The sequence below is a fragment of the Hippocampus zosterae genome, chromosome 11 (assembly GCF_025434085.1).
Source record: "Hippocampus zosterae strain Florida chromosome 11, ASM2543408v3, whole genome shotgun sequence".
Taxonomy (NCBI): Eukaryota; Metazoa; Chordata; class Actinopteri; order Syngnathiformes; family Syngnathidae; genus Hippocampus; species Hippocampus zosterae.
Window position 1 is genome coordinate 11552284 of NC_067461.1, and position 12353 is coordinate 11564636.

At 43.1% G+C, this 12353-nt stretch overlaps 1 protein-coding gene across 2 annotated transcripts; it reads left to right on the forward strand.

Moving 5' to 3' along the window:
• The first annotated feature begins 370 nt into the window (after positions 1-370).
• Positions 371-12152, forward strand: tarbp1 (TAR (HIV-1) RNA binding protein 1). Of its 2 annotated transcripts, none has more exons than XM_052079441.1 (29): positions 371-1391; positions 1967-2073; positions 2157-2220; positions 2308-2456; positions 2533-2585; positions 2683-2780; positions 2857-2992; positions 3066-3162; positions 3537-3626; positions 3727-3868; positions 3947-4189; positions 4336-4433; positions 4510-4647; positions 4714-4937; positions 5018-5258; positions 5332-5520; positions 5582-5781; positions 5855-5926; positions 6891-7011; positions 7234-7341; positions 7421-7570; positions 8311-8397; positions 8477-8682; positions 8756-8837; positions 8916-9081; positions 9164-9349; positions 9446-9570; positions 10052-10188; positions 11507-12152. In XM_052079441.1, exons 1-29 carry the CDS (start codon positions 503-505, stop codon positions 11685-11687), a joined length of 4779 nt encoding a protein of 1592 aa, XP_051935401.1. In that variant the 5' UTR covers positions 371-502; the 3' UTR covers positions 11688-12152. The 2 variants fall into 2 exon arrangements, with proteins under 2 accessions (XP_051935401.1, XP_051935402.1); XM_052079442.1 differs by having other exon boundaries at positions 1201-1341.
• Positions 12153-12353: the final 201 nt, after the last annotated feature.

The window sequence follows — 12353 nt, forward strand, 5'->3', positions numbered from 1 at the left end:
CAGTGACCAACCCCTGACGAGAAAAAAATGGAACAATAATGTAACGGATGAAACGAAAGGCAGAGAGAGAGACTTAAAAACAATGTTGATAATGCTATTCTTTGTTGTGAGTTGCTTTTTCTCTTTCTTTGTTTTCATTCATATTAAAAAAGATACAGAACTATGCGGGTGTGCTTATAAGGATTTTATAGATTATTTAAAGTGGCAGCTGAGGGTTGGGGGGTGTTTTCTTCTTCCAGCGTGTAACAGAAAATAATTGGTAAAATTCAAAAGATGTATAGCGCTGTCTACATGAAGCAAAAATGTCAGTTTCTCTATGTTTTTGTGTTATACAGTACAGTACTGTGCGTTAGCTGGAGATCCAAAACATTCTCGCGGGATTTCGTGATGACGTTTACGGAAGTTTTCAAATATCCACAGTGACTGTCAACGTGCCGCGAGAAAAGCCGTTTGGATACGTTTTTACCAATCGCATATTTTGACCTCGTCGTGATTAACTACAATGAATTCTGTTTTAATTAACGCAATCTTGTCTACTTCTCCGAACTACGAGCTTCTGTTTGACTCCCTGAGCTGGCCATCTGACGCGTGGCCGGAGATAAAGCGCGTTGAGGCACTGACAGCTTTCATAGAAGGACTCGAGCAAATTGTTCTTCAATCAGAAACGAATTCGTTGACAACCTCAAAAAGACAATGTGTGCTAGATAAAACAGAATCTATCATTTGGACGCATTGCTTGCCTCTTCTCTCCAGGATATCAGCAGGAACTGATGATGTGCGGTATAGGGAGAGTACAGCAGCTGTCTGCAGACTTGTGGCCATCTGTGTCCGTTTATGTGACCCGGCTGTGGCGAGCCGCGCCGCTCTGACCGTCCTGCCTTCGCTCCAGCTGTCAAATGAGGACCAACCTAACGTGGAGAGAATCAGTGTGGAGGTGGCTAGTGAAGTCCTGGCTGCCCTCCTACCTTGCTTATCTGGAGACGAGCAGCTCACGTTGAGGATTTTGTCGTGTGTCCTGTCGGGCATTAGAACTATTCCAGACTGGTTGCTCTCCCGGGTCACCGTCCGGCTCATGTTAGCCCTGCTGGGCTGTTGCAATAATGCAATGCACTGCAGCATCCTCAACAAGACTTTGAACGAGCTGTGCACCTGGCACGCATCGGAGCGCACACCGGCCGTAACTGAGCGAACACTTCTGTGTTTGACCTCCCTGTCAGACCACCTGCTGGCACCTACTGAGCCAGACCCTCGGCCCTGTCTCCGCTTCTGGCGGGTGGTTCAGGACGGACTGATCCACAGAGACAGCGTGTCCCGTAAGAGGGCACTGTACCTGCTCAAAAGGTGCGTGGCATCGTCACAGGAGCAGGGAGTCGACTGTCCTGCACAACAAGGTGAAATACTCACAGATATGGAAAGCCAAATATCATTTATCCAATATTCCATCAATCTTAAGGTCTAATTACTGTGTCTTTTTTGTCATGGTTTCATACCACTGTATGACATTTCTGCAGATCAGTAGTTCAGCTTTTCCATACTAGTATAACAATACATGCTACTTGAGAGACACAACTAATTGTGGGCATTTTGGTGCCAGTATTAGGCTCCAAAAGGCCATTAGTGCAAGTCACATGCCTACAAGTTGGGCCATGTTATGTTTAGTGCAGTTACGTCGGTTTAAATTCGGAAAAAATACCAGTTTGATGCTGTATAGCCATTCCACCAGTGCACTGAATTGTCTTACGAGTGAGGACAGAGATCGTACTAGTACCTGGACCTTAAGTTTGGTATTAGGGATCTTGAATAAATGATCATGTGTTTTGTTATAGGCGTGGCTCAAGAGTGATTGCTCCATTTTTATTATTGTGAAGGTGGCATTTTTGTCAGTCTCTCCTTAGATTGTTGCGATATACCGAAGAGTTCTGTGCTTATATTTATTAACCACTTTCTTTCGATCTTGTTATTGAAGGAAATGGTGAGGAAATCTTGTTCAAATGGACCACCGAAAGCAGCCAGATGCTCAGACAGTTCTGGGAGGATTATGTTCTGGTGATGGAGACATTGGAGGAAAATCAGGTCAAAAAGCAATTTTGATGACGGGCCATGGCCACTCCAATAGTGTTGCTAAGATTATGGTGGTGTTTCTTCTTTATATGCAGGTCCATGTTGTCCGCCCGGTTCTGAACAGAATAGACTCTCTTATCCAAACTACAGCAAATGAAGGTATTGATGTTTGCTCTTTAAGATGATTGTATACTTCCAATAAATAAAACTATGGTTCCACATCTTAATTGTGCACTTGATTTGTAGGACAGGATGTCTTCCATCCATCATGGTTGCTTTGTGTGTACCAGCGGATGTTTCACAGTGAGAATAAAACCTTAATGCGAGCGGGAGTGTGTCACCTGCTTGAACTTAATATCCTCCAACAGCCAGCCTTTGCTTCAGCTTTTTCTCAGGTGAACGTCCACGCAGACTTTACTTCGCTTGACGTACTACTGCCTCATTATTAAACTCGTCTCATTCACTCTCTAGTTTGTTGTTGGGCCATTTATGGAGGTTCTGTCAGAAACGTCGCTCTTCTGCAAGTGAGATTCTAAACTCATCAAGAAATATGTTTAAATTACATTACATTGGTTTATAATGATAAGTCTGATGACATTACTTTGTTGTATTTTTCTCCAGGGCAAGTGGCCAGCATATTGGGGACTGCCCTGAGCTGGCAAGTAAACTCCAAATCTTCCTGAAGAACTTCTTCAGCAGCCTGCCAACAGAGGAGAGAGGTACCAACGCATACCGGTAATCTTTTTCTCAGCTCAAAAAAGCTTTTTTTCTCTTAAAATTGTGTCTGCTTTTCAGGCCGCGTCCTGCTGCAGATGATCCAGCAGCTTGGATCCAAGCATTGGTGTGCAGTACCCCTCCTTTTTATATCTCAGGCCCTGTCCACACTTGCTTCAAGTCCACTATTGGCGATTGAGGGGCTCACTGCCCTCAGGTCTGCTCCATATTATGAACTACTTTTAAAGTTGAAGTGCACATTAATTACATACTTGGTCTGCCACACACAGGGAGGTGCTGCGCTGCACCATGATCACACATCAAGTCCTCCTGAGAGGCGCAGCTCAGTGCTTCTTATTGAAGAGCGCCCTCTGTCTCATAGATGTGGTAAGCAACGTATCTGTACAATTTGTAGTGCATATTCCATTCAGCCTTTCCGGTGAGCAAGCCTATTCCAGCTGGACTCACAAAAATAACCAACCATGCGTGTTTTTGTAATGTGGGAGGACTCCGGAGTACCAAGAGAAAACCATTGCAGACTCCACAAAGGCACAACTGAAGATTCGATGTATAATTGTAAAATTCTAAATGCATGTTTTATTCTCCTCGCTGTTGAAAGTTATACATTTCATAGTTGTTGTTTTTTTTTATTTGCCTATAAACCCACCAGTAATGGCTACTTCCACTCCAGATGTATATTTAATCTAATTTCTGAGCTGTCATATCATAGATGTAGCCCTGCTGTATTGACATACTTTCAGAGCACAGTGACCCTCGACGACATCTTTACCTTCCTGGGCAATTTCCGGGCAGACGAGTCACTTTGTCGTGGCACAGCCCTTTGGAATGAGGTATGCTGAATTGTTTTTATTAAACTACTGGTAGTCAAATTGAGCTGCACAGCATAGTTCATTTAGCAAACCTGCTTCCCCTCATTTGTGTTTTTTGGAGGTGTGTGTCTGGCTCTCAAGCAATGAGGGCAATTTTAAGATGAAACCAAGTGATCAAGAGGGTGCCTCTTCAAGCAAGAAAACCATAAAAGCATATGTTCAAGGCAAAATACACGAGTTTCTTAGTGTTCCAGTATGCACTGGTGAGCTTGGAAGGAGACACATTTTTCAGAGTCTTTGCTTTTTTGTTGATGGTTTTAATTAGTTAGTATGCTTTGCAGGTCAGACACAGAGCTTGCCTGACCCCAAAGAAGTAGATAAGTTGGCCATGTCCATTCTGCTGTTAAGTGACATTGAGAGGAGTCAATCTGGATCGAAGATTGGTGACGAGCTCCATTTCTTACTATCTCCACTGGTGGACACTTTGAGCCGGGTCGGTTCCAATCTCTACATGCCCCTGAAGAAGAGTGACAAGATCTTGCAGCTTGTCCTCAGACTGCTACAGCTCAGAGAAACATCAAAAGGTGATTTGTATAATCATGATGATTCATACAGATGTTCAGATAAATATAAGAGTGCCCACCTGTCCTCAAAACGGGACAAAAATATAGATACAAATAAAAGCCTTTCAGTGACTTCAAATCTTTTTTTCAAATTTTTTTTTTTACAGTGGATGAAGTGACAGCCGCTTTGGAGCGCCTCATTTTTCAGTGCGGAGATTCAATGCAGGAGTTTATCATGAGGCGTCTGTGTGGGAAACTGCTGGAGGTAAACAACAGTCTCCACACAACATCAGGACCTTTGTGGATTTGATCGATTATGATGTTCGTTTTGTTTTGTGCAGGTGTGTGACGTTCAGCGGGCCGAGCTGTATTTGAGTGTCTTCAAGCAGCTGTCCATGCATCATTCTACAGTTCAACAAGCTTGCTTTCCGAAACTCATCAAGTATAGTCTCAGCATCCTGCAAGAACCGTCCCAGCAGGTTGGAAGCAAAATATTATTCCTAGCGTTCAACTTATTCAGATATTCATCATTCTTCTTTCGGTAGTTTCCCTCAGTGGCAAGCCAGGTGGCCAAAGCAGTTGCTATGGCATCGCTTGCCATGGTATGTCACCTAATGGAGCAGCAGACAATTGGCCCAGATACTTTTTCTCTTCTAAAACAACTGAATGAGCACTTCTACAAGCCAATGCCGTCTCCCTGGCAAAGTCATTCACCACTGGGACGCTTCAATGAGAGGCTCCTAAAACCTCACACAGCATACAGCTTGAGGTCAGTGACTAAGAGAGTCTGAAAACACTGTTGAACACACTTGCCTGTCATGTTAAAGTGCCACATCCATTCTTTCTCAGCAATGAAGGTGGGCAAGGCCCTCTCCTGCAGGACTGGGGTCGCATAGCTGCCCACTTCATGCGGGACCAGTGGATTTGCCTGAATTTTCTTGTCAAAACACTCATGCTTCGGGATTCCGAGGTCCCCAGAAACACAGAGACTGCTGTCGCCGCTCTGAGCTGCTGCGTGGATGCTCTCGCCCTGCTGCCCAGTGACCTGGTACTGCCTGTTCTCACTTTCATGGAGGTGGTGTTGCCACAAGTGAGTCTCCGTGTGTTTTGAGTTTCGACAGGAAGATGGTATCCTGTGTTAAAGTGTGATGTTGTGATCTCAGTTAGCGCAGGAAAATGAGGCCCTCTGTGTGGAAGCTGTGAGTCGGACCTGGGAGCTGGTACATGGGCTCAGCAATAACGCCCATGATTTCTGGCCTGCCCTCAAAGGCTTCATCTCAGTCGCTTTCCACCAAACGCTGCTGCTTCTCACAAACAGTCAGGCCCCCGTGCTGACAGCAACCGTGAAACAGGTAATCGGCACAAATACAGAGTTTCCAATATTCGTAAAGTAATATTGATGTATTTGTGCAGATTGCTGCTGAGATCATCCAGCTGTCTGAGTCCAAGAATGGCGTATTTAATGTTCTACTGCAACACTGTTGTCAGACATGGTTGCCTGCTAGTGAACAAAGCAGTAACCAGGCTGACAGAATTTTCTCCAGTGTTTTTAGTCATATCAACATCATGGCTGAGGGCTGCGTTTATGGGCCTGTGTTCAGGAGAGATCAACGGTACTGTTGACATTCTACCAGTGCTTTGTTGCTTCTTTCTTTAGGTGCTCCAGTTACTGTTTTTCTTCCATAGGCTTGTTCAAGATGTCCAGGCATACGTAGAGCAACTTGGTGCGGTGTGTGCCACCAACGCTGTCGTCGCCAGGTGAGCTGCTGCCTTTTTGTGATTACGAAGATTTATCAGTAAATTTATTATTAGTCACATTGAGTTGTCTGAACTTTTTCAATAGTAGCCGTCTGCGTCAAAAAGGATTTGTAAAGTAGGTTTGCTGGAGTTCAATGTGAAGAAGTTGGGGGTATATACAGTACAGTACAGCAACAATAGTAGAGTGAGGTTCCGTGACTATGCTTTTATTGAACAAATTGTGTGTTTTCAGCATCTGGACAGAATGTCCCAAAGCTGCTTCACATGTCGATATGCACATTTATTTTTAAACATCTGTCAGTTCTTGTTGTTAGTTTGTTTTGTTTTTTTACCGTTGGCTTGTACTGTATATTTAATTATATTTATGTGCTAAAGCACGGGTGTCAAACTAATTTTTGTCACGGGCCACATTGGAGTTACAATTTGCCTTGGAGGGCCGTTATAAATTTTGGGAAACCATATAAATATTTAATCACCTCCACATACTACATACACAGTGCACAACAAATTGACGAATAACTGGATTTAAAATGAGAAGTCAAGAATAATGACTATTAGTGTTGATAACATATGACAATTTGAAATGTTGGTTCAGACCTTAGCAAGCATGCTTGATTTTCTTTTGTGGGCCACATGAAATGATGTGGCGGGCCAGATCTGAACCCCCGGGCCTTGACTTTGACACCTGTGTGCTAACGTTTAACATGAAGCCTTCAGATTGTTTGAATTCCTCAAAGTGGCGCTTAAAACATAGAGACGGATAAAAAAAAAAGTGGTGTGTGTGTTAAGTTTATACAAATCATGACTGTTAAAGACATTGCTGTAAAGTCATTTTTCTTTTGACTGTGGGTCTTCATTTTGAGTATTGTATTGTCACAATAATTATGGCTTTGATTTTTTTATGTTGCCCTTAGATGTTATCTCTTTCCATGTCACAGTTGAACAAAAGCTCTTTGTCTTTCAGTGACAACAGAGATGAGCAGTTACCTCGCATGTGCACCTTGGCTTTCCTCAGCCGCCTTGATGCTTCGAACAGTCTGCACCAACACCTGGTGGAGCAGCTGGTTGTCATTCTCTTAGAAAAGGTAACATACAGTAATTAACTTAACAGCAAAACTGAATTACCCTAACTCCAAATTCATCCATAATGCCTAGATCTGTTGTGTCATAAATACAATGTCATGAAGACGTGTAATATATTGTGGTTCAGCTCGCAACTGTTATTGTTGCCCAGCGAATGACAATTTCAATTTGCAACCAGCTGAAACACACAAAACAAAACACTTTCTGTCATAATTTCTTTCCAGGACAAGAACATGTCAAAATCATCGCGCATCTCTAGTAACTCTCTACAACACCGGGTGAAAAACAGAATATGGCAAACAATGCTAATGATGCTGCCCAAATTCAAAGAGGTACATCACTCACACCTTATTCATTGCACTTGCTATCAGGAAAAGAATAACATCTTGCCTGTTTTGTAACTGCACACAGGAGTTTGTAGCCTCTATACTGAGCAGTATCTTTGAGGCCGGCTTCTGTAGTAATCAGGCTTCAGTCAAGTACCTAATTGAGTGGACGGTGATTCTGATCCTTGTCCGTTATCCACAACAAATAGACAATTTCTGGGCCTGCTTCAACATGGTAAGCTTGCACATTTTTGTTCGACTTAACTCTTTCATATTTTTCAAAAAAAATCCCACTTTCCACATTAAGTGGTGAGCGCATGAATGGTTGATTTCTATGATTTTTAAAAATCCTGTTTAATAATTGAAACGAGATGGGAAAAATACAAGTCCCCCATCTCTTGTCTTTAATAATAATAATACATTTTATTTGTGGGCGCCTTTCTAGAAACTCAAGGACACCTTACAACAAGCAGTTAAAATCACGAATACAATGTTAAAAACAACATCAAATAAAATAAGAAAAAATACAACAAAAAATAAATGAATTAAAATAATGGCTTTATGGTCCGAGTGAATAGGCTCGTCTAAACAGATGTGTTTTGAGGCTGGATTTGAAATGTGTTAATGAGTCTGTATTACGAAGGCCAGTGTATGTTCCAGAGTTGGGGAGCAGAGCGACTGAAGGCTCTGTTTCCCATGGTGACGAGGCGAGCAGGGGGGACAGAGAGGAGGAGAGAGGAGGAGGAACGAAGAGAGCGGACAGGTGTAGGAATATGGATGAGGTCAGATAGGTATGGAGGGGCTAGAGCATAATAAACTTGCTCTCTGCTAATCAAAAAGAATACAAAATGCTGACTGTTTTCTATTTTCCTGGCTTACTGGTTGCTCTTTGTTGTTGAAGTAAGTGTGATGTCAAAACAGCCAAATTGTACGGTTTCATGTAAACTAGCGTTCATTTTTGTGCTTTTGGTGCAGCATCATGAAGGAACCAAGACTGGCATCTGCACCTTCCTGGCAGTCCTAGTGCATTTTGCCGTCATCATTCCCACCCTGAACAATCCAGTGAGGCATCTTCAAAATGTTACTTTGGATGTTAAATCATATCTCAGCCCTTAGAATATTTATTTCCTTTGTCATTAAGGATATGCATTTGGCAAAAGCACTGGACATCACCCTTCAGTGGTGTTTCCACCACAACTTTAGCGTGCGTCTCTATGCTCTGTTGGCTTTGAAGCGAATTTGGAGCTTGGTTGAGGTCCAAGGAGAGAAGACGGTTCATGATTTGAAGGGGCTGTCCACTGTGGTTAAGGCCTGTCTGCACCAGACTGAGGCCTTGAAGAACACCGGGTGGGAATCTGACACTACAGTCGCTGCAAAAGCATCAATGTAGTGCGCTAAAACGATTTCTGCTAAATTTTAGGAATGCAAACAAGAACTGGACTAGGATTCAAGAGCACTTTTTCTTTGGTGCCTTTCATCCAATCAGCGATTACAGCATTGAGGTAAGTGTTTGCAGTTCGTGAAAATGTGTCACTCTGCATGTAAATAAGTCCTTATTGTTTGTTTGTTTGTTTTCCTAGACGATATTCTACACTTTTCCAAGTCTTTCAGGTTTAGCTGATGATGAGTGGATTTCCCCTTGGAAGCTGGAGAAGCTGTCCTGCTCTTTTCAGATGCCTCCTTTGAGGAATTCCAGTCCTGACCTGAGCCAGCTCCAGCCCGGAGACTGGATCCAGCAGGATAAAAGTACGGTCACACATGCTCCAAGGCCACCTGAATCTCATCTGATCCTTTTTCGGGGGAATGGTCACAATTTTGTCTCTCGTAGGTGAGGACGACAAGGAGGAGCGCTGGGCAGAGGTTCAGAAGAAAATAACCCCCTGGTGTTTGGACATCCAGGGGCAGGACCCAGACCTTCAGCTGGTTCTGCAGCAAAGAGCGGCTCGCCTTGGCAAACAGCATGGTGCCCTGCTGGTGGTCGCCTCACTCATTGACAAACCCACTAACCTTGGAGGTCATCACATTGTTTAGCAAAGACAACGCAACACCGTTTATAGTCTGCAGCTCCGAGAGTAACATCACCAACATGTATTTGCTTGTGCGCTTGTAGGTTTGTGCCGGACTTGCGAGATCTTTGGTGCCAGTGCGTTGGTACTGGACAACCTCCGTCACATCAACGACAAACACTTTCAATCCCTAAGTGTCTCATCTGAACTTTGGCTTTCTCTCCTGGAGGTAACGAGTATGAACTTTGACTCCACTTCATTGGCAGTGGTGTTTTGCATTGTACTGAAAGTGTTTTTTTAATATTTCGGTGTCTCCTTTAACTGCAATAAAATGACAGACTATTAGAATTAGCTCTTAGTATGACGCAGCACAGTTCTACTTGTCCAACACTTTACCCAAGTGTAACCACAATAATGAGAATGATTTAATGATTCAAAATTAAATGTAAGTCTGTCATGTTTGTGTAATCTCTTTTGTCGACTCTTATTACGTTGTTCAATGATACCTTATGCCGCTGAACCTAGTACACTTTCGATTCAAATGATCCTAGTCATGATTAAAAATTAGCAGCAATGTACCTCTTCATCACTCACATTTTAGAAGATGATGGTAGCACAGGGAGAAAAGTTTCTTTTTTCGGTTTGTCATTTGGTTTTGTTTTGTTTTGTTTTTTGTGCTCCTCAATAAACGGTATGTGTTTGCTCATTAGGTAAAGCCATTGGAGCTGGCAGACTTCCTGCAGATGAAAAAGAGTGAGGGCTACTGCATTGTTGGTGTGGAGCAGACCTCCAACAGTCAGAGCCTTCAGGACTACCGGTTTCCCGAGAAGACTCTGCTACTTCTTGGGTATGATTTACCACAACTCTGTCGAAAGTCCAAGTGTTTTCATTTCAGTAGTTGTACACTCACACTCACACGGCTCCATAATTAAGAGCCTTCAATTAACACACCCCCTTTTTTGGAATGGAGGGGGAAAACTGGAGTAGCAAAAATGATGCTAAAAACTCTAAACTATACCTTCTTAAGTCATGCAGACATGCTCCAGCTATTTTGGTGCCTCAATGGGTTGCTTTACAAATCAAAACGGGGTGGCAAATGGTAAGTAAGAGAGGAAATTAGGGCCAGGACCATTTTGTGTCACAAAACTATGTACATTTGTCATATTTACAAGGCTTTACTGTTAAAAATGAACTCAACCACCACCTTGTGAAATTGTGTTTTTCTGTCAGTTGCATCCTCGTCACATTCACCTCTGAGTTTTACGCAGATAAATGTCTGAGCCGGCGAGATTATTTAATTTGAACTCACCGGTTCAGCCTTTTTCCCAACGGGGCCCTTCACTCGTGGTGCTTCTGTCAGAACATGTTGCTCTGTAATTGGCCCTCCCTCAGGATAGCACGGCAGAAAATGTTGACAGCAGCAGGGACCTTTATCCACTGTGATGTTGTTTGGGGCATGAGGTAACTTTCCACCCAATTGCCCTCCGTGGATTGGATGGATTGTCAGTTCCCGCTGTGTTGTGCCCTCTGTAGACTCATTGAAAGCTTCCCTCATTACGCCTTTACATTCACTGTAGGTTCCGTACACCTGTACAATCCAGTGAGCCTCCTCTACACAATACCACAGCATATTGTTCAGCTGTGTTGTGTAATATCACTAAAACACTTCATTACGTAAGAGTGCTTGATGCTTTGGTGGTCGCATCCTCACACATTTGCCAAGAGTAATCAACTACTGATTGACAGCACGCCAGGAAATGAATTAACTCGGCTATTCATGGTTCATTAATCACAGTGGATGGGGAAGTACTGCATGGCATCATCATATAAAGCGAAAACCACAATTATGAAGCTTTAATGAAAGTGATGCCACATTGCTGTGCGAATGTAGTTATTCATAAATGAAATACAATACAAATTATGTGACTGTACCCCCTTTCTACAGTACACTTGAAAAGAACAAATGCATGAGTATTTAGATTTTTATATACATCAACTTCTTTTAAAGGTCATATTTCCATTACCTTTAGCACTGGTATTCATCTCGACCAGTGCTAAATATGTATGGTCAAAGATTGCCATAAACTGCTGAATGTCATGGGCAGGATTGCAAAAGAAAAAAAAACAACCTGGCCCACACTTAAAGATTGTTTCTGTCATCACAGCAACGAACGAGAAGGCATTCCCGCCAACTTGCTCCAGCTGCTCGACGTGTGCGTGGAGATCCCTCAGCAAGGGGTCATCCGCTCGCTCAACGTGCATGTGAGCGCTGCCCTGCTGATCTGGGAGTACACTCGCCAACGCCTCGTCAACACCTCCAGTCAAGACAAGTCAAAACACGGCTGAAGAACCAAACCACAAGACATCCGGGCTGCGGCCATCCTTTGTGAAGTTTTTTTTTTTTGGTCATCCTTGTGCTTGAGTCCGTTTCGTCCGGGTTTTCTGGCTCCCCTGCCCCAGTTCTAAACACATGCTGGTTAGGTTGATTGATGACTAAAGTGAACTTAGGTGTGAATGTGTGTGTGAATGCTTGTTTGTATGTGTACCTTGTGATTGACTGCCCACCAGTCCTGCATCTCGCCCAAGTCAGTTTTAGGTTTCAGCCCACACATGAGGATAAGCAGTATAGAAATGAATAGGTCAATGTACAGGTAGATTGAGTTGTTTGTGAGAGCTAGACAGTTTTACAGTAATGCAGTTTTATGGAGCTTGCAGTCAGCATGAAATGTCTGTGCTTGTCAATTGAAGTTTTCAGTGTTTTATACTGTATATAGATTTTAAGTAGTTTGTGTAAATAAACGTTTGCCTGAATCTCGTGTTTACTCGCTGGGCTTAACGGGCAAAAAATGTGTTTGAAGGGGAAGCAATCCGTCCTAATTCTCCAGAGGCTCTGTCAGTGGGAGGAAGAAGGCGTCACATAGTCAACTGACGTTTCAGAGTATTTCCAAACCAGATGCAGTTCAGTGTTCTGTTTGTCAACAGTTTTTTTTCATTCAGAGCACCGGGCTAAGT

What these genes read in the sequence shown, in the direction of transcription:
- tarbp1 (XM_052079441.1), top strand. Translation starts at nt 503, where the DNA reads ATGAATTCTGTTTTAATTAACGCAATCTTGTCTACTTCTCCGAACTAC. An exon ending in TTGCTTCAGCTTTTTCTCAG is followed by an intron (nt 2,457 to 2,532) that starts GTGAACGTCCAC and finishes TTCACTCTCTAG; the next exon opens with TTTGTTGTTGGGCCATTTAT. An exon ending in ACCAACGCTGTCGTCGCCAG is followed by an intron (nt 5,927 to 6,890) that starts GTGAGCTGCTGC and finishes TTTGTCTTTCAG; the next exon opens with TGACAACAGAGATGAGCAGT.